The sequence below is a fragment of the Anneissia japonica genome, unplaced genomic scaffold, assembly GCF_011630105.1.
Source record: "Anneissia japonica isolate Jap-2015-1 unplaced genomic scaffold, ASM1163010v1 scaffold9290_len831353_cov190, whole genome shotgun sequence".
Lineage (NCBI taxonomy): Eukaryota > Metazoa > Echinodermata > Crinoidea > Comatulida > Comatulidae > Anneissia > Anneissia japonica.
The window spans coordinates 677266-700134 of NW_022745682.1; the positions used below are offsets into that span (position 1 = coordinate 677266).

Here is a 22869-nt window from a genome sequence, read left to right on the forward strand (position 1 = left end):
ATTATATGCAATCAATAGAAATTTGTTGATTCTTTGTTGGTGACAGTTCATCTACAATGTAATGACATTACAAAAGGTCACAAAAATTTCTCATTCACTTCTTTTTCAAAGATATGAGAAACATGTTTTTGTCAACTTGGCCTTGCATGTTACGTTGTCAACCCAGAATTATTAAATTGAAGCAGAATTCTTTATCAAAGAATTCAAACCACAACATTCTCGTTCAAAAAATTATTATTTAATGAGTATCAGTTCACACTAGGTCAACTAGATTTAATGGACACAGGGGCCTAAAAAAACTTCCAAAAAAAAAAATAAATTTTTTGAAATTGGACACAAATGAAATGCAAAACTCAATTTGAGATTATATATTAATTTAAAAATTTGTCCCTGTAAATATTTTTTGAAAAATGAAATGCCTTTAATAGTTAAATATTTATTTGTTAATAGCATTAAACTGTTGAGTTGCTTCATGGCGGTTCGCTCCATGGATCACTTCCAAGAGATTTACGCTCTTTTCGGGGAGTCCGGCTCCACTGTCGGAATATCAGGCCCCCTGTTGAGCACATCCTGGCGCCACCCCTCGCGTAAATTATTACGATTCAATATCAAAATGAAACAGCAAAGTTGTATATTGTTATAATGGTTGCTTATTCCTCTATGCCTACTTTCAACGGCTTCATCAATATACAAAATAGCCAGTAACAAATAATACAATAATATACAAAACAATGAATCATCATTTCAGAAAATACAAGTGGGTTAAAGTGGGTAAATTGTTGAATTCAACGAACAACATGGCCTAGTTCAAACTCACAAACATTTTCAGCTAGTACACTTTTTTTTCGGAGGTATGGCTAAAAAGTCTGATCCTGTCTAATCCATTTCTTCACTTAATGTCATCGAATTCTTTTGCTTCTCTAATTAACATAAGAGAGCGATTCAAAAACTCTCATGATAGTAAATGTTGCATCATCTCTCTCGTGTTACCAGTTGAAGGTTTACATAATCCTTGAAGCAAAACGTAGGTAGTGAAGATTGGAGGAATTGAATCCAGAACTATGGAATACGAAGTAAAACGTTCTAGCTGCCAAGCCGAACTGAATAAATACGAAAAGGTCATGTAACCAAATGCATTACAGAATTGATAACCTGTAATATCTTTTTTCTATTTGTAACCATACTTTTGTCATGTTAGTACTGGATGCATACAATTGTAATGAAGGTTAACATAGTTATGTTGTATACAAGCCAAAAACAAAACTTAACAAGTGATTCACAATGTCACACATTGTTTGTTGTTTATTAGTAACACATCGATCATTATTAGGTAGATCAGTTGGGAGGTAAATCAATGTTCCTGGTATCAGAGAAAGAAAAAAATCTTGTTATGCTGCCCTCTATCAAAAAATGAAACTTAGCCTGGATGCATCCAGATGTCAGAAGGGAAGATGTTATTTTTGGCTAAAAACTACACCATGAAATGAACAGACTTTCCACCTTAAGTTATTATGAATCCAAGGGTACATTAAATATTTTTAAATTATAATTGACTAAAAGTAGCAACAACGGCAGCGACAGAGATAGTGTAATACCCAAGTTTACGAGTGGCAGACGAATGAAATATTCGTCATTACAATAGCTAAGAAAAAATGCCACAGCATCCAAGGGTGGACCACTTGTCCAGAAAACAAACATAACCTGCCCGAATTTCTTCTACGCCCGGTGAAGTAGCACAGAAAACAACTGCTGTTTTCTGATACTGATTACTTGCTGTACACTATTTTTAATATATAATTTGTTCAGGCTACGTAGTGGTACTGATTTGAACTGTCCTTATCGCGTTCCATGTAATCTCTTTCGATCAAACTTTCTATACGCTTTTTCAGATCTGTGGGCTGAAATTGAAAAAAGAGGAAATATCATTAAAATCTGAAAACATTTTACTATTTGCTGTATATATTAAAACTTAAATTTTCATGCAAGTTGAAAGAAGCCACTTTGGGAGATTTGGTTAAATGAGCCTTTTCTGCACATCATCATCATCAACGCTAAATTACTTGCGAGTATAGTGCACTCAACAGGACTCCTACAATCGGAGCGATCGTTAGCCAGTATATGCAGACCTATTAACTTTTCTCTTAGTGTCCCTCTCAATGGTCCCTCTCAATGGTGTTTATTCATGTGGTTTTGGTCTTCCTTCTTAACACATCTAACTTTACTAGCTGTACATCAGGGGCAGATCCAGAGATGTCCAAAATGTTTGGGGGGGGGGGCAGATATCGCCAGCACCCTCCACCCCTAAATCCACCCCTGTGCATATGGTGATTCTCATCACCAGCTGACCTTTGTGAGACGATCAAAAATACCAATAGTAAAAATATGTAAATATAATAAATTTGCAGGAGATGGGCTAGTTTCCAGGAGATTTTTGCTTCCTTGCAGGAGAAGTCTTGATTTCCGGGAGAACTGGGACTCCAGTATTAATTAAGTGAAATGTACCTTAACTGGAAACTTCAACTGGTTATAGAGCTCTGACACCAGTAATGCATGACTCAATGTCTTTCGCATCTTCATGATTCGTACGATTGCCGCGTCAATTTGATACTGCCTGTCTTGGAAGACACGTTCCTGTGTAGTGGCTTGCTCTTCGATCTACAAGAAATGAAAAACAGTTTTCCACTGGTTTGTCACATTCTGCTCTCACCAAACAGTAAAATCATCCTAATAATTACAAGATAGAACTTAATGGGACTCTATAAATTATCAATTTCTTAAAATTTTCAATTTAGGCACATGGTTGTCAACAGCAAATATATCCATTTCACATCCAACAGCACATACACTAAACTAAGTCATAAGTCTTAGGGAGTGGGGACTGTGGGATTGGAAGGCTAGCACCTTAAGAGCTAAGTTGTTGTTGTTGTTGCTGTTTACTTACTGTTTCTTTCATCTGTATTTGGTTGATTTTGATGCGGAAAAACTTGTGATCAAACTCTGCATTGTAAATGAACTTATCCCCATCAAACACATCTTTACTCTGGAATAGAAATCAAATGTAATATTGAAAGGAGAATATATTATACAACAGAATCAACAATGTACAGGTAAGCGTATACTGCGCAAAATCAGCCTAACTAATGCTCCTGTCACACATAAATGAAGTTAATTATCAACCTACACACATAACTGGACACAAAGTGAACAGTTTTTATAGAATTTGTATGGGAACATTATGCAAATACTTCAAAAATAAATGTCACAAAATTGTAACTTGTAGTTTATGAATGCAATTTTGTCAGATGATTTTTAATAGAAATAATATATTAGAAAAATCATACTTGATAGTCCAGAACTTAATTACTGATTTTATTTTTAAAAAAAAATTAATTTTTGACTTTGACCAAATTCTGTGAGACCATGTCAGATGTTAAATTTTATCATTACCTTGGGCGTCTTCAGAATTACCCGGGCTTTGCCACATGCAAGGGACTGTAACGTTCTTCGAAGCTCACTATCCTCTGAAAAAAAAATATATATAGATATTATTTAAGAGACAAGCTTCAATGCAAAATTATGTGTATTAACGATAAAAAAAAACACCCACATTTACTATACATTAACATCCTACCAGGTATCTAGTGGGTGAGGATTAATCATCCGTCTGAAGCTAATAGCTTACCAATGCCTGTAGCTTGTCTTATGTCTTCTAATGTGTATTCCGTACTATCATTAAACATAAGTAAAACAAGCGTTTGAAACAATGATACACTAAGTTCTCTCATACTCTGTAAAGGAAAAGAGAAAGGCATAATAAACAAGTGAAATAATATGCATAATCGGTTTAGGCTTTTCCAGAAGTCTGCTCTTCAGGAAAACATAATTACATCCACCGAGGAGGTTATCTATTCACTGGTGTATGTCTGTCTGTTTGTTAGCAGGATTTTGCATAATCTATGAATGGATCATCATAAAATTTAGTGGAATGGTAGATATTAGTCGAAAAAAAATTGAAATATTTCCTTTAAACTCCCTCAATGAATATAAAAGAAATAGAATATTACTTTCTGTCTTCATTAAAATAATATGAATGCAAATGCAGGTTTAGTCTCATCAGATGTATAGTGACTGGCAAGGTTTTTGATAAAATAAAATTTTTAGATGATTTAAACACAGGCAATTATCTTAACCACCAAAACACATTTCACCTCTTTAATCAAATGACTGACCAAAGTTGAAAATGAAAATTAACTACACTTTTACCTTTTTAAAAGAGGCCTTCATAACACAATGTCCAAGGTTTGGCTGCCATTGTAACTTTCGTCCACTGTGCTTGCTCAGATAAAATGTTTTGAACATTTCCTGTAGCTTTACCATCTGAAAATAAAAAACACACAATTGTATTTATTTAGTATATTTAAGAAACATCCTAGAATTAGCAACTGTCCGTAATTGTTTAGAAAACCTACCCCCCTTCCAAATCCTATCAGTGTAATTATGCATCACTTTTAGGACCATGTGGTTTGAAAATGAATGCGGAAAGGTAATAGGATCATGTGTTACATTGTTTCAGTTATTTCAATTCAGGATCACAAAAAAATCTACATATACCATAAGGTAAAGCAAGATTTCTATTTTTCACATGTAACTTGGTGGGAACTCAATAGTACGAGAGACTAGCACAGTCTTGGGCAGGCTAACCTACATATGCCACACTTTAGCTGAAACTCTGGAGGGAACACTTATTTTTGGTTCCGAAGGTGTCCCATTAATTGGAATTATACTGTATATTGTATGATATATAGAGTTTAAGTAACTGAAACCATGTTAATACAAGACTTTCATCATTTCCATTTATTCTAGTTCTAATATGGTTGTGTAAACAACTGATATTCAGAAGATATAAAAAGGTTCACCGAAGTGAACTTTGTAAACAATTGTCTACATGACAGCCTTGCCAGTTGTATCAAAATAAATTTACAATTCTTTTCAAGCTATAAATTTATGAAGATAATGAGTTTTGTTAATTGAGATATGAATATTTCATTGACTTATATTTGCTGGTATTGTATGCTTACAATGTAGGGGAAGGTATACTGTGGCAAAAGCACAAAGTATGATTGATCACCTATTGTGAGGAAGCCATTACTGAATTTAGATTGTTTTGAATGAATTATAAGTATGGTGTGGTACCCCCTTTTTTTTGCCAAAGGGTGCTGCTCATTTCAATTTTAGTTGGAAGTTTTTTTTTTCCAGTTCACACTTCATTATTACTAGCAATCACATCATTTATCTTAGAATAAATTCATTTGGATCCCCTAGTATAATGAAAATCTCTTAAATATATATATATATAAATTTATAATAAATATATAAAATTATATAGCTCCTATTAATAATAAATATATAAAATTATATAGCTCCTATTAATAATAAATATATAAAATTATATAGCTCCTATTAATAATAAATATATAAAATTATATAGCTCCTGTTAAAAAAAAAACAACAAAAACACCACTGTTTGGCATTCGATGGAATGAAAAAAAAAACAGTGGTGGCACCAGTGTGGCCAGGGCTAAATGGTTGAAGTTTCTGGGGCTTTGCCATCTGGACCCCCTTTGGGGGGTTCTGGGCTGCTCTGGTCCTGCCCACTTATGCTATCTTTAGTCTTCCTGTTTGAGAAATCCCCCTCATCGACATCGAACCCCCATAGAGAAAATCCTGGTGTCACCACTGTAAAAATATTATTATTATTATTATTATTATTACTATTATTATTATATTTTTATATGACAATTGAATAATGATAATTAATCAATGAATGTTCGGGGGTCAGAAGGGAGAGATTTCTACAGAATAATAGTACCAATATTATTAATAAAAAAATTTATATGGTACTAAAAAAGCAATGAACTTTTACCAATATAAAAGTAGTGATTCATCAAAACTTAATTATTTAAAGAAATCAGCACTTCGGTCAAAAATAGGCCCCCAGCTAGAGTGTCTACTGTGAGTTTTGAAATTATGGCTAACCCAAACAATAATTACTCATTCTAGAGGGCGCCAGACACAAAAATGGCTTACAATGATACTGTACTCACATTTGAAGGCAAATGAACCTCCATGGGTGTGTACGTGGGCCAGTACCCCATTGTCAGAATATTTACTGTCATCTCAACGTTGCCAGGCACGGATTGATGCTGTACATGCTGTTGAGACAATGCAGTATGCAATATAACATTAATACATAGTAACATTTGCAGTTATAATCAATAAATAACATCACACTTTATATAAATGTATCTAATGTATTAGATACATTTATATAAATGTATCTAATACATTTATATAAATGTATCTAATACAATGAATATTAGCCACAATATTACTACCATCATTACCAAAACATTATCAATAAAATGACCAATAATTAAACATTATCAACACCATTATCAACAACATTATCAACAATGGGCAATAGGGTAAAAGCCTTCAGTTTTGATGGTGTTAGCCCTACAACTTAAAGAAGCAGGAACATCATCAACAACATCATATCAATAACTTTATCAAGAATATTATTAACACTGATACCATCAAAATGTAATATTAAATTACATAAACTGGTTAAAAATTTTCCCACATGAATAAAATATATGAGCGGTACTGGGTAAAGACAACTTGGTTTCTTGCTTCAAACAAGGTATCCATTTGTAGAAATCCTATGAAGATAAGCCTATCAAAGTGAACATAAAAGGGTCGGGGACCAGGACATACCTTCGACTTTAAATTGACAAAGACTGAAAAATGTTAAATACGACACAATGTATACATAGTAGGCCTTAAAATTTAATAAATATGAATGTATGATGTAAGTAAATTGTTAGGTTAATTATAGGGAAAAAAAAAAAAAATTAAATTATAAAACTATAAAGGAAGAAGAAAGATAGGAAAGAAACCTGAAGCGGCTGAAATATTTACCAAAAATAAACAGTAATAATTCTGTCATTGCTTCACATTTTTGTAGCTAAGTTTGAACACTAATCATCAGAGGTCAAGGTGTCAAGCCTCCATGTTTCATAATTCAACACTGACATGATCAGCACCGATACTTTCAACAATGTAATATTCAATTACATAAACTGCATTGCATTGTACACAATCAAAAAATATACTACTAACTGATCAATCAATTTATTAAAATACACCATTTAATTTATTAATGCATATTCATAATGTGTTATAACCTATGACCTACCTGTTTGAATGCTACCATAATATCTTTTGATAGTTCCATATCCTTGAACATGCCTTCCAACTTACTTGTAAATGCCCCACCACATTCTTAAAATAGATCAAAAGAAAAAAAATCTATTATGTTAAGTTCTGAAAATCAATAATTAAATATATATTTAAAAGATTGGCGTGTTATACAATTTTGTTTTTAAGACTCAGATGATGTTGGTGACAATGTGTATGATGGTGATTATATATCAACAAGTATAGTGCAAGTATTACAGATTTAAAATGATCCATCCATGCCAATAATTTTAGGGTTTCTTTACACTTCTTACCTTGTTTAAGCTTTGTTAACATTGACTTCTCTGCATCTACGGATGCACTCTTGCCGACTAGTAACCTCTTGGCAAGGTCCTTCTTATAGAAGGCTTCAAATACGTCTTTCCCTAAAAGGTAAACAACAAACAAAAAACCTCTTGATATTTGTAAAGAACACATATTTACACTTGTACACACAGGCCTAGGTTTGATAGGGATTTTATCGCTAATAATAATAATACATGTTTGTGGTACAATATGTAGGTAGTTCTATAAAGAGCTGTTGTTTTTGTTGAGTGTCTCGACATTTCAAATGAGTTGCTTCAATCGTCATCAGAATAACAGAGGTGTTAACATGAATTTACGTAGTTGAGGTAAGGAGGTGCGGAGTGTCTATCATTCTTTCTTAAGCGTTGGTACTAGAATAGACAATGCTTCAAGGGGATCGCCACTCCTCCTTACAGTACGTCTTTTTACCTTCCTAGCATATTCCGTTACCCATTTATACAAACATAGATAAAGTGTCTCATGGTTAGGAGTCAGAGCCTCAACTCAACTGTTGCGCAAACGCTTCTACAATGTATCAATCTGCAACTCATTGTAAGTTCATAATTTCTGTGATACTTTAAAATGAGCAATTCAATATTTCAATTACATTTTTTTAGGTTTCTTTCAAAATATATTTTATTTATGTAATTTAAATTTATTTTATTTCATTCGAATCCAACCGTGAGTAACTCGCCAATTACAGGATGGACGATCCTTTATAAACTAAGTCTCTTTATGAGGCGGGAGTGGAGTTGTTTTTGGTTGAAAAAAAGTCCTGCTGTGACAGGAATTGAACCCAGGACCCTGGGATTAGAAGACAAGCATCTTTTCCATCAAGCTATTAAAAATATTAATTAAAAATATAACTGAATAAATTTGTGAAGTATAATAAAAAATACTTGATCTCAAATAACCAGTAGTGATTCTGTCAACAGAGCCGTCAATGACGGCCATGTGTCTTCCTGAGGAGACGGCTACTACATCAGTTACAGTATATAACTGTAACTGTTATTCAGTAATCTTTAAATTAACTAATTAAGAAATTAGGTGTTACCATGGATGAATCTGAAGATGACCAGTATCTTGTCCAGCAACCGCTCCAATTCCTCCTCTGTTGCCTCTTTGTTGCCAGTCTTCAGTTTGCTGTCAACATACTTTGCTGAAAAGTTCAAATAATTCTACACCCTAGTACAACTGTTCTATTGTTAAATGAAATTTTAAATATTTTAAATTTCATTTTGATTGTTGAGAACATAGACCCAATTTATGAGAAAATCAATAATTGAGTTCAAGATAGGGATATGGTAGTTACGCTCCTTTTCCCACAAGTTTTTTTTTTTAATTATTCAAAAATCTGTATCTCAATAACTGTGCCCAAGTTTTTCTTCAAACACCTTATTGTGTCTTAGAAGAGCAGTGGTACAACATATTAAAAATTTTTTTCCTCTGGAGCCTAGCTTTAACAATATTGTAAGGATTTAAATGCAGGCTATCAGCAACAGAAAGGACTAATATTTAAAAAAAATACTCTTGAAGCAAAAAAACTCTTAAGTGTTTATTCATGAATATTCATTATTTTCATGAATATTACAAAAAATACAGCATAGTTTAGCCTGTGTTCACGTTAATGAATCACACAAAATAATATCGAAATGAAAACAATTATAATTTATTATATCATTTTTAAGAGGAAGAAAGGACTGGAGTCATAATTAGAATATATCATATTTTTCTACCTGCTGGTAAATGATGAAAAATAGAAGAGGTAAACCTACCGACTAATTCTGCCGGTTTGTTCGCTCTCTTGTTGATGAATGTTTCAAACGCGTCCTTTAAACTGTTGGTAAACACATCGTTCTTACAGAAGCATTTCAGGAGGATACTGTCCATCTTCTCCTTGAAGTCTAGTAGCTCCTGCACCATTGTCTTATCCTTTTCCGGATTCACTACGATTGCTGCGCCAGTTTTCTATTAGGGGGAAAAAATAGGTTAAATTATGAGTTCCAGAATCCATCACTTACACTACAATAATACTACGGTTTTGTTTACTTGTACAATTAAGTATGAATATAATAATAATGATAATCACAATAACAATTATATAAAGCATGTCTTACTTAAATTTGGAAAAAAAATTAAAAGATGTTTGGTATCTATTAAGAAGGGAATTAAAAACTATTACAGAAAATTATAAAAAATTAACAAAGTTGAACCTAAAAATTGGTGCAAACTAAATTAATATCATCTCAATTATTTCCTCAAGAAAATTATTTATTTAAGAAAAATTTGGAAATTAAAATAAAAGTGGGTAACCAGATGAAAAATAACCCTAAATAATATTTCAAGGGGAGCAGCCCAGCTCACACCTTGGCAATACCTTGGATTTTATGCTAATGTTTTGATTTTTTAAAATGTTTCCTGTTAAGATCCATTGTTAACGATGGATACTGCTTTGCAAAAAATTAATAAAATTCAAAACAACAATACTAACATAATAATTTTACTGAAAATAATAACATAGAAATTTTTATATGGACTAAATTCAAAGGGAAAAAAAACCTTGTGTATTTAAGGCAGCTTTCTGCAAACGCAGGCAATAACCCACTTAATAAATTGAGACATGAGGCATGACCCACATGACCTCTTGTATATTAGCGAGCTATTCTACAGCTTTTGGATGCGTCTGACACATGTTGACATCACATCCATCCTACGCAATTAATGTTACTAAGGAATGTAAGAAACAAACGATTATAATTGTAGCTTACCTTTACGTATGTATTGAAGTGAGTACATAGCTGGCTTAGGCCTGTCTTAGTTCTGCTTAGCAAACTGTATAACAGGCTTAGATAATGCGTCCTGTTTAAATCAAGGAGGTTATCAAGACCTAAATGAACACCAAGAATAGGAAAATATTAAAGTAAATTATCAATTTACAGAAATGCCACTTCTATCAAAATTATTGAATAATTAGAATAATTCCTTTAGTTTGTAGCTTTGCAGTAATAATTTCTTTTCAAGATTTCATTCCTTGCAAATGGACATTTGGACCTTGGATACTGTTGCTAAGGACCCTGTTTTGATTGGTCAATTGTTAAGTTTGATTGACAGCCGACAAAGGCCCATTGATAAAAGAGGCCTACTGTAAATACTCTCTATGATGAGCATTTAATTATCAGTGTTATTGTATGTAATAAGATCTGCAAATCAATGAAATCAACTCGATTGATTTGATCTCTCTTGCAATTAATAACTTTATGCTTTCAAACTCAGCACTTATATGTGTTACCAATTACACTTTTAGGGTGTTTTCCGACGCACAGTATACTAACCCATCGATGCCCTAACAATTAAGCTGACCTTTGTGTAGTATTCTTTGCACATGTACTTCCAGTAGTTGTTTCTCTACGGATGCTATCAGAGGTTTCCTTGTACTGTGGTCAAGGTAATGCAGTATTCGCTGGTTTTCTTCATCCACACGTCTATCACAATGTGTCAAGTACTCTGGGACCTGCAAAATATTAATAATGAAAATATAATTATCCACCTTATCAGTAACACGTGCTAAAAAGATGAGGCAAAATGAATCTTAAAAATACTATAAACATAAATAAGGCAATAAAATTAATATTAGCAAAAATAATAAAAAAAATAACAATAATTAAAAAAAATATAGCAATACCACTAATAACCATTATTATCATTTGTTCACTTATACTTAAGTCTTTAAATATTTCTATCAACTCACACTAAAAAAAACATATTTGAAAATAAATCCCTTAATAAATTAATGACTATGGGCCCGTTCAAGCGAAAAAAGCCAACCGTATCCTGTTAAATTTAATCATGCTGAGCACTCTGCAGGTGGTCGACCATTCAAGCAAGTTTTAGCTAATGTTAAGTACTGTGTAACGAAACTACTCCGGAAGAAAATTTCAAAGGTCCATCAGATGCAAATGAGAAACACTCATCCCATCAACCCATTGTTTGTTACTTTCTACTGCTGCTATACTCGGCCCATGCACGTACCCCACAGCGTGGCACGCAGGAACGAGATCCAAACTCAACAACATATAAACTCTTCTTTAAAATCTGTAAGTAGGTTAGTTTATTCAAGATTATTTCTCCAAATAATGGTAATCTACAAATTGAACGCGTAGCTATGCTACTAGCCACCGTTATGTCTACAATGATGTGATGCTGATGGATTTATTGTCCAATCCAACATTAATTTTGTTGTGCATGTGAGGTGGCGAAGGAGGAGAGTGCAACGACAGCGGGTACTGGCTGCAGCCAGGCCTGGGCCGTAAACATATTGAATTCCGTGCGCTGGACTGTGGACAAAACATTTGGAAAAACAATGAAGGTTGATTTATCATCGCCTCCTACTCCATGGTCATCTCATACATGGTATTCTACCCAGCAATTTGGTGGTCAAAATAATCAAGGATAATCCAGATGGTAAGGTAATTAGGCGAGTGTACGAGCGGTTTTAGAAAGTATGTACCGGTGAATTAACTGGTACATCGCACAGATATCGTTTTGCGTGAACAAAACAAAACAAAACAAATATAGACAAGACAAATAAATACAACTGAAAATTATTATGCTGTTATATAAATTACTCTAAATTATTATTTAAAGTGAACAAACATTTAAAAAACCCTTACATCTCTTTCTTCCATCAAACGCTGTCCTTCCAACGCATACAGCCTGTCAGTAGCATCCAGAAACTTTTTCTCAAATGCGTTTGCATAAATCTGTCAAAAGATAAAGTATGTTTAAGCCTATTTGCGTCATGGACAAGAAATCTGTATTCTTCGAAATGAAGGATGTACAGACAAATGATTTCCGAACAGGATTCACGCCACATTGCGCTGATGGAAGTCTTAAGCTGTATTTTAATGTTTCATATTAAAGACGCAATACAGCTTAATAAGTCAGCCAATGCAGTGTGCCAAAGTTCCATTTGATGGAAGTATTAGGTTTTATTTTAATGTTTCAGATTAAAGATATATGTAGGCTTATTAACTTTCAAATAATATTAGAATATATTACCGTATTTCTCCACAATAACTTTTCCATCAGAATATTTAAATAATTATTTCAAAGAAAATTGATAAATGAATAAAACATTTTGCACACAAAACAATTCTTTTGTAATAAGAGCTTCTTAAATCTATTTTTGCAATTCAGCTTAGGGTGCCTTTGAATGATTCTATATGTTTGATATTTTCCAAAATTAAAATTCCATTTTTAAACACAGGACCCTTTCTTTAAGAGTCAATGCAAAGGATAGAATATAACAGTATTATTTATGCATCTGCCATATGGCACAGACAAATAATTACTGCAATTTCTCTGCAAAACCCCCTTTCAGAACACAAAATTGGGCTGATTTTGGGGGTGAGCTTAAACCAGTGGAATCCCCTTTAATCAAAAGGTAATTCTCTATCATTGTATTAGCTAAGCTCCTCATAAAATTATATCCCGGGCTTTTGCACAAGGAAAGGCTGGTAATGGAAAATAGGGTGTAAAGTAGGGGCTGGACTTATATACCCCAGGAACTACGGTAGTAGTTTCTTTTATGGTTTTTTTTTTTTTAACTTTTTTTGCAACACGATAATCAACTTACTAAAATATATAAACCAATTTGGATATTCAATTTAAATTCTAAAATGTTAATAACTCAACATAGGGAGTAGGCCTATATTAAACATAAAAAAAAAACTTTTGTGATATTCTCTCATTATCATTATTATAACATTCTCAAATCTCCGTACCTACATGGTATTCACACAAAACACTTAACAGATGGAATGGAAAATGATTATGTATTATACGCCAGCCATGTAATGATTATTTCATCTGGGAATTTGATTGAATAGTTAAGCAACCATAAAATCAAATAGCAATTTTTACCGCCACCAAAGAAGGTTATCGCTGTCTGTCTGTCTGTTAGCAAAAAATTATTGCATGGATATCATAAATTTAATGGAATGGTACATAATATTCGAAGAGTGAGATTATTAAATATTGGAAAGAAAAGGTCAAAGGACAAGGTCAATGAAATTTAATTTTTTACTCCAAGCATAAAAGAAAAAATGGAATGGTCTGCCTGTGTACTGTATAGTATTCAGGCGCGGCACAGGTCGGAAAATAATGGAATCCTCATAACCAGGCTGAGTACTGTTTGGTAATTAGGCACAGGCCAGAGGTATACACTTTATGGAGTGACTTGTGGTTTCTTGGAATGTTTTGCATTTAGTATTATTTACTGGGGATCTGGAGGATAAAACTGTAATACTCATGTGGGTTAATAAACAGACAGAGTAGATACTGCAGATATAGTAGCTCCCATAAAAGGACTTCTACAAACTTCAACATCATTTCATAGAGAGATTGGATAACTAGAAAATGCATCTATTGAGAGAAAATTATATAGACAGTTCACACTTTATAAGATCTATATAAATATCAAACATATTAGTTTCAAAATATAAATGTCAAACCGGTTACTTAGTTTTCTTAATCCTGCATTAGACAACACATACTAAAAAGGAAAAGCCTGTCTATATTTAAATTCTGTCTGCAATCATCATACACACTTCTGGTAAGGAATATGAATTTCATTACTTCAAAGAGGCCTAGGCCTAGCTAGAATCTACTGTATGTGCGAAATACCATCAATGGTCAATTAGATTTGTATCTTTTCTCCTCTCCTCCTTTTTTGGCAGAACTATTTTGCTAAATGCGAAATTAAAGTACCTGTATATATTTTCCCCCACTGTCTTCTAAAATCTTTAACACTCTGACCAACAGGGGTTTGAAAAAATAGTATCAGCCTCCGCCAGACTTTTTAGCAAATTTTAACACCATTCCGAAGCTCGTTGAAAATGCGTATGTGATCAGATTGACATGTAATGAATAGTACAAGAACTAAAAACATCTTAGCTTTACAATGGTGCCAAAAACTTTATTCTAATCGCAATCTGTGACCCGTAGCGGTAAAATGAAAATGACTCACTTTTGGAGATTTACGCAATTTCTTACAACAAAAAAAATAATCGCGATTTTGTGAAAGTACATCAATACCGCTACGCTCAATGTAAACAAACAAACAGTGAAATACGTACGGTGCAGACTGAATATAGTGTTCTAATTGTTAGTACATGTCGGTAATTACACCGCAATTAGTAATATACAAAAATTATATGGAAATTTGCGGAAATTGCATTGTCGGCATTGGGACTCTGATAATAATAATAATAATAATAATAATTAGCTTTATTTTAATGCAGGAAAACTTGGTTTAACATAAGTCATTCTTCTAAAAGTCCAGGAAGGAGAAACAAATTAAAATTAGCAAATTTGAAAGCAAGTAAAAAAGCAGTAGCATAAAGCTACCATTTAGTAAACTGTACAACTTAAAGAAAAACCAAAAATTACATTCATACAACAATCATTACACTGATTGGCTTACCTGAAGATCTGACAACATCCTAAGCAGGCTCTTAAGCAGACTGTGATCAACCACGTCTGCAGCACGTTCGTTCGCTATAAGCAGCAAAAGTCCTTCAACTGTTCGTGTTTCTACTAGCTTGTTGCTGATGATGTGAAGCCTAAACAAATCCAGTCCCATATCCCTATGATGATCAACGTACACAGAAAATAATGATTAATTCATTAAAAAAAATTATGCACTGAAGGTTAGTGCGCATCATCATGGTCCCTACACAAGAGAGGTGAATAATATTGTTGGTTTGTTTAAGAAATGTAAATACTGTTTGAAGGTTTGCATAACAATAATAATAAATACTTGCGCCACACCACATAGATAGCTATCTACGTGGTGTACCGCAAACATAATTATTAAGAACTATGATGTCATCACCCTAATTTCTGACACTGCTTAAATCTGCTGATGGCAAAACTAGCGGGGAAAAAAATTAAATTTGAGTTACTGGTATTTCTAGATTCGGCATGAGAACTTCTTAAAGAGTTTGATGGAAATTTGAGTATTGGCCAAGTTATGAATATTTAATTCACTGGATAACAGTCATGTATGAGAAAACAGCTTCCGAAGATTCCAAAATCAATAGTTTATTATTAAGATTTGTATTTTTACAATAATACTAATATACTTTTCAGTTAAATTTAGTGATTGATATATTTTGTAGGAATGTTCTTCAATATATATCTTATTTTATAAAATGCAAAACCTGAAATTTTTCAAAATTCTGATTCTCGAATGCTTTGGATGTTTGAGCGACAATTAGAAATTGCAACAAACGGCAGGTTTTGCCAGAGCCGGTTACACATCATTCAGCAGTTTTAACTAGTCTCTTGTAGATTACAAGCGTCTCCTATAAACCAGCATGGTCTCCGCACTTCCACAATGAATCAAACTAACACATCTTATACAAACATAGAATGCTTGCATCGTTTACTACTGTAAAAACTCATTAAACCAGATTTCCTTCATCAGGCTTCTCCCAAATTGAGATATCTGCATCATGACCAAAAACAATGACACTTGCTGCATGCTGTGGAATTAGCTGTGATCCCTGGATGTAATGGCTGACATGCAAAGCAATGACAGAATCAACATGGGCTTTAAATAATCTTCTTCAATGTACATATAAATGTATTCAGTAAGGCATGTTGTAGCAGAACTTCTAAATAGCAAAAACTAATAAATTTAAGTTAACAGTGTTTTCAGGTAATTTGCCCAATTTCCAGATAATACACTGAAATTGTGCATTCAAATTTTAGTTAAAAGATAATTTTGAGTAACCACCTTCCAAAGTTATTCATGCAAGCAGTTTTTCATGGAATTAACTACCAAAAATGCATAAAATAACAAGGATTATTTTCAAAATTTCCAGAGATATGAGGTTCAGTAGTGAGACTACATGTTACGTAAGAATGGATTTACAGGGTTAGATGTGACATCTCATACTTTGTGATATAAGCTTGAATCAGAAGTGATGCATTATGCTTTGCGAGAGTTAAAGCATGAGTAAAATCTAATGCTTTTGAGAAAATGGCAGCATAAGTAGTGAGGTTTCATGTGTTTGCAATATGGTAAAACCTGTATACAGCAAAGAAATGCATCACAGATTGCAAGTCTAGGCACTAGCTTGGAAATTAATTCATGCTTCACTAGTTAAGGTGTGACATCTCTATTTTGAAAATGTTGAAATACACAAATTTGAAGTGGTCTCATACATTGCGAGACTAGAGGCAGGAAGTGATATCATATGCTTTGTGAGCGTGGAGGCATGCAGCACAGAAGCAAATTATCTTTCTTTGTGAGAAGGCATGTAGCGCAAAAATTAATTTTCATGCTTTGTAGGAGAAAGGCATGTAGCATAGAAACAAATTATTATGTTTCATGGGAGGAAGACATGTAGCACAAAGGGAATTCTCTTGCTTTGAAGGAAGAAGGCATGTAGCACAGAAACAAATTCTCTTGCTTTGTACATACAGTATAATTCATTCAATTATCCACACAATCCCCATGGACAGACATTCTTTCAATTCATTACATGCAAAAACCTTGTATTTTGTGATTATAGATAGATAAGTCTAATTTAGAGAATGGATGTTTTAATGTATTTTTAAAGTTTACTGTTAAAAGTTCATATCTGCATACTTTTAAGTACTTGACATTGTCAATATATGTCCATGCAAATAGAAATTTTACTATGATTCAGTAAAATTTACATGACTGGAAATATGTTAAACAATACTTCAAGAAGGCATGCTGTTTTCAGATTTCATAACCCCGATATATCCTTAATGACCCTACGACAGTTTAAAATTTTAACAGAACACAATGAACACGTTATATTTTCATTGCAGATTTTGTGGGCTCAGTACGGACTCCAAAAGTATGCATTTTCTTTTAGTTTTAAGGCATATGCGGATTTTATAAGTCCGCAATGACGATATAACCTGTTTATGCTAAATGTAAGTGAACCAACAGATCTCTTTTTGCTACTCTTCTCAAAGTTCACTGCCCGTAAATATATCTGCAGTCCAGACTATAGAAACACTGTGGACCACAAAACTTTCTCATTTTATAATATCTTTTTAATTTCCTTCATTTCACATTGTTCAGCTTGGTTTTGGCACCATATCTATATGGACATAGGTACCTTATTGTACACTATTATATTATTTCCTCTACCAAGGAGGTTATGTATCCACTGCTGTCTGTCTGTTTGTTGGCAACATTAAGCAAAATCTAATAAATGGATCATAAAACTTAGTGATATGGTACACAATAATCTAAGACGGAGATAATTAAATTTCGGGACGAAAAGCTGAAAGAACAAGGTGAAGTTTATGGAATTTGTTTACCCTCGGGCATAAAAGAAAATAATGAAATCAGCCATACACAGCCATATTGTGTGTTATTCATGCACAGGGTTAAGGTATGCACTCTATGGAGTGACTGATCTAGTTATTAGTTGTACTCACCACAAAGAGGATACCATTGAATTCTGGAGGACATAGGTCCTATCCAAGAACAGGAATATGCTTCGAATCATAATCTGTACCAAAAGAAAAAGTATCAAAAAATGGTGAATCATTCTGCTAGAGTTCACATCAACCACATTGACACCCTGTCTAATTAGGTATTTCACTAAGTGGCATATAAAGTGATTAGACATGGCAAAAAAAACTATACTACTGTAATATCTGACAAAATAAACACACACCAAACAATGTTTTTTGAGAATTGATGTGGATTTAGATTTACTGTTCCTTGTTTTAATAAGAAATAAGTTTAGAATTTTTTTTTTCACAAATTATTATTTTAATACAGTACATTATCACAATGTACATGTACTGTAAGACATAAATTTGTGAAACAGTGACATGACGAAGGAGTAAGTCAGCAACACAATTTAATTTTATAGTGGCTATATAAGTCCCCATTTTACTAAAACTGGGCATATGTTGCGGCACACGACTGTCAACCATTGAATCTATCTTTGAGGGTGATTGACGATGCACCGTAGTTTGTTGATTGTCAGAGGAAATCTCAGCGGATCATCAAAATTGTCTGTTTTGCACGGCTTGTCGGTTGCATTCTGTATGGAATATACCCTTCCAGAGTGCTATTTAAAGGTATCACAAACACACATGCATTTGTTTTACACTGTCGGTTTGTATGACCTTAACAACTGTATCTAATGGGCGGGGCTTAATAGACAGGTCCATTGCATAATTCAACGACCGTCGATGCAGTGTGTACTCAGCTTTATACTACACCTCCAACGCCCAATCTCCAAGTAATCTGTGATGATGATATTAAGTACGTACCATTTGCTGACAATGGTCTTGCCAGCATTTATTGACAAGTTTTAGGTAAGACAAGCTATCTTGCATATCAGTGAATAACATTAAGGAACATCATATTAACTCAGTAGTATTTACCTAGTGTATACATTTAAAAAATGCTGTTGTTAATATTGGTTCATATTTTGTGTTAAATTCTAAAGTTGTTGACATTTGGCTCACTTTATGGCCGACTATACCTAATTCTTTACTGTACAGTTTATTACAGTATAATACTGTAAAATTGTGACTATAATAAAATCCTTGTTATCTGTCTTGTCATCAAAACATAATTCTGAAGACACAAATCCATTCCTGTTTAATAATTTCTCTAGATTTGTAAACTTTCTTCATTAATATATAATATATTTAGAAAAAATAATTGAATATAGTGATAGAAATATACTATAATCCATGTGAGTACAGTACTCCACTTTTTTGGATTAGAATGAATTGATTCAGTGTAAATAACAGAGATAACCCACAACAGTCTGAAGACTTACTGTAGGCCTAAAAAAAATTGTTTGCCTTCCAGCGCCCACCCCTAGCTCACTGAAAAAAATACAATACAATGCTTCACAGTTATTCACTCACTTTAAATAGTAGATTGCATGTTAGCAATCGTTTCACTGAAGATGGCGAAGGATTTGCCGAAACATGTCTGTTTTATAGTACCGAGTTTTGATAATAAAATTCATTAGGCTTTGCCTATATGGTATTGAGGTTGAAAATCATTGTGGTATTCTTAAGAAAAAATATTGATTATGGGTTATTTTTATTCAGTCTGATGAATACCCTTTGAAAAACAAATAGTAAGACAGGCTTAATTGCAAGCATTGCAATTTAATATGTTAATTTTGGTGACAGGAGAAAAAAAAAAATTTTTTTTGCGCCCACCTCTCCTATACATTTTTCAACATTAAAGGGCAGACAAACAATTTTTTTTTGGCCTTATCGTCAGTTGGATCCTTCTTTTGAAATGCTTATCTGAATACAGGTGCTTTTGAATAATAAAGATAAAAGACATTTGTTAATTTGGGACCACAGAAAAGTGGTCTATAATTAGAGGTGGTCATAAAATTATGGAGTCTTTATTTGTAGGTTTGCCAGTGATGCTCTTCATTTGAAATAAAAAATCATGCCCCAGTGCAATCTGCTTCAAGGTCGAAGTTTAAGGTATAATTAGTAAATACTGTAGCATGCAATATCTCTGTATAAAGTAAAGGATATCTGGTGAGTGGCGGCAACTGCGACTCCACATGTGCTTCGCAAACCAGTTTCAGCTTTTCGTACAGGGAGGCGGACATCTTGTGGGAGCACATGTTCTCCACTGCTTGGTACAGCTCTTCCAGACTGTACTTGATTGCTCTGCTATTGTGGATCGCTCGAACAGCTTCCTTTAATCGATTCCATGTTTCTTCTTGGTAATTTTCTGGAAGCTCTGGTTTTACTGTATATTAGAAATGAGAGTGCTCCTCAATACATTGGTAACTAAGTTAGTTTATTTATGGTTTTATTTTGGTTTAGTGGTTATATTTCCATGAGGGAACAGCAGTCACTATTGTTGTTTTCTTGGAAAATGGTTTGAATGGGTGAATGAAATATATTATCATCAAACCATTCCTTGAAAACCTTTAAATGCTTTTAAGTGATATATATATATACACTGATAATCAAATCCTGTAGGCCATGGCTGTACACTTAATATTTGTCCCTATTGTACACATCCCATGCTTATATGAGTGTTCACCAGGTAGACATACTGTAATTTTGTATTAAATATGAACTAAAAAGTTTTGAGTAAATGTTTTGAATTGAATGCTGAATGTGCGCAGCACCTCACGTAGGCCCAGACCACTTCAGCCTTGTTACTTTTAAACTCATCTCTCTACGTAATAGTAATAAATTTCAAATTCCTGTATCATTTTCAATTCCCTTATCCAGAATGTTTTCTGGTCACTAAACAATAACCACACTGCCTTATTGATTGTTGTAGTTTTCAAAATACTGCCAGACTGGCGGTAATTCAAGAAAATAAAACTTTTTTTTTTTGTGTTCAGGAATAAAAAAAAAATCAAAGCATTACCCAAACTGTCAGAGGCCAGAGAGCCTTATATAGAGCAATATCATCACTGATCAGAAACGTCGGCTGTTTGCTTTGCCTTAAAATAAGATTTTTTGGGGAGTCTAGACTGCAATGTACCTTCAGTAGGCTGGCCTATATTACTGTAGTATGCATTGGATATGCTAGGCCGCAGCTGCCTAGGCCCAACCTAAGCCAGGCTTTGGATCTAGGCCTAGGCCCTAGCCCAGCTACGGCACTATGGCCTACCTATCCTAGGCCCTAGCTAGGCCAGGCCTACCTATCCTAGACCCTAGCTAGGCCAGGCCTAGGCCCCTACTACAAGATGTGTCGTTAGGCCGAGGCCTAGCAAAATAGAAATTACTTGCTATAACTCACCCCTGAAATTTTTTATGATGAGCTTTTTTCCAGAGCCAGGTTTACTGCTAACAATTGGTGATGCCCTGCTTGTCGTAAAGCCATTGTTTGACGGGCTAAGGGCTGAAAAATTGGCCCTCCTTGGTACAGATTCACCCATCGACTCGGCGACAGTGGCTTCGTCCTTTTTCAACTTTTTCCTGTCGATTTGAGCGTGATGATTGTTCTCCGAGGGTCTCCTTTTCTTTCGCTTCCCTTCTGAATCAATGCTGTCACTTCCTGTAGCTAGCATCCAAGTTCCTTTTGGTCCACAATACCCTGAAAATCCTTCTTTTCGTCTAGCATCTATCTACTGCTAGCCTAAAAAACATAACTCTTCGTTGTTTGTATTAAGATGGCTGCGCACATTCTCCGAGAGAGCAGCAAAATGTGTACGAATTGTGGGTTGGGTGAAAGGTCAAAATTTAAAGGTAAAAGTTTTTTAGCACGCCGCTGCCGCGCTCCGCATCCAGAATACATAGCAAATTCCCAAAAAAATGCTCGCCCGTCCCCCAATATCCCCTTTGCAAATGCTCGAAGCAAAGTTCTCAAGTAGATAAGAATCACCTCATACAGTATGAGTAGGCCTATCTCTTTATTTTGCGAGTCCCTTCATTCCACTCATTTTTATCTTTGCGCCCTACTCCCCCCAACCCCGGGCATTATTATCTTCCTCCCTTCCTCCCTCCCTTAGAATAGCTCATTTTAAAATAATCTCCCTTCCCTGAGAATAACTCATTTTAAAAGGATCAAATAAATTATTGAGAATGACAGACCGAACCAGATAAGTTTTCACTGATTTTATAGACCCTTATACTAATACTAAAGGTTTTAAACATTAATATAGGCAATGTCTGAAACTATTTAGGGCCTATCAGTTTACTTTGGAGGATCCACTAATTAAAATAAAAAAAACCCAAGTAAAACAAGAGAACCTCAAAATGTCCCTTTCGAAGCTACTTTTTTTTGGTTCGTTAAATCCTGAAAAATTAATAATTTAGTTTATAAGTACAGCAATTAAATATTAAATTTTAGTTTCAAAATCTTTTAGTTAGGCCTATATCCGTCCGGAAAATACCTAAAAGACTTGAACTGGAAAAAGCATACAAAATAATTCCTTTCTTAATCTTATATACAACATAAACAAAATAAATAAGCATAAATAAAATGAAACTTAACTCCGGAAAAGAAACTTTGTGCGGAACCACTTGTAGATCAACAAAACTTGAACGTCTGAAGAATAACATTGGGTTGGGCTTTCCCCAGCTAACAATTTTACGTAAAAACAAAAACGTTGCTGTTATTTTGCCAGCTAGCGGCCCTCATTAATCATCGATCCCCTCCTATCCACTTAATCTTTCTATAAGGAACAGAGCTAGTATATACCGTAATTATTTTCTGGGTCGATGTTGTTCCGTGTTTCATGTTTACTA

At 33.8% G+C, this 22869-nt stretch overlaps 1 protein-coding gene across 1 annotated transcript; it reads right to left on the reverse strand.

The window, feature by feature from the left end:
- Window positions 1-216: 216 nt before the first annotated feature.
- Window positions 217-21828, reverse strand: LOC117120005 (cullin-4A-like). The gene is made up of 19 exons (XM_033264990.1): window positions 21419-21828; window positions 20188-20407; window positions 18943-19012; window positions 18094-18167; window positions 15089-15251; window positions 12276-12365; window positions 10966-11116; window positions 10374-10492; window positions 9381-9573; window positions 8660-8764; window positions 7575-7685; window positions 7259-7344; window positions 6105-6212; window positions 4264-4377; window positions 3683-3788; window positions 3448-3521; window positions 2942-3040; window positions 2503-2655; window positions 217-1898 (listed from the first exon to the last, which is right to left on the reverse strand). The coding sequence occupies exons 1-19, from the start codon at window positions 21687-21689 to the stop codon at window positions 1803-1805; spliced, it is 2403 nt and encodes an 800-aa protein (XP_033120881.1). The 5' UTR covers window positions 21690-21828; the 3' UTR covers window positions 217-1802.
- Between the last annotated feature and the right edge of the window lie 1041 nt (window positions 21829-22869).

Bases quoted from the DNA above. Each gene is read 5' to 3' on its own strand.
- LOC117120005 (XM_033264990.1), bottom strand. From the start codon at position 21,689: ATGCTAGCTACAGGAAGTGACAGCATTGATTCAGAAGGGAAGCGAAAG. The intron at 8,765-9,380 runs GTAGGTTTACCT...TGAACTTTTCAG, and splicing joins CAAACCGGCAGAATTAGTCG to CAAAGTATGTTGACAGCAAA. The intron at 1,899-2,502 runs GTACATTTCACT...TTTCAATTTCAG, and splicing joins AGTTGAAGTTTCCAGTTAAG to CCCACAGATCTGAAAAAGCG.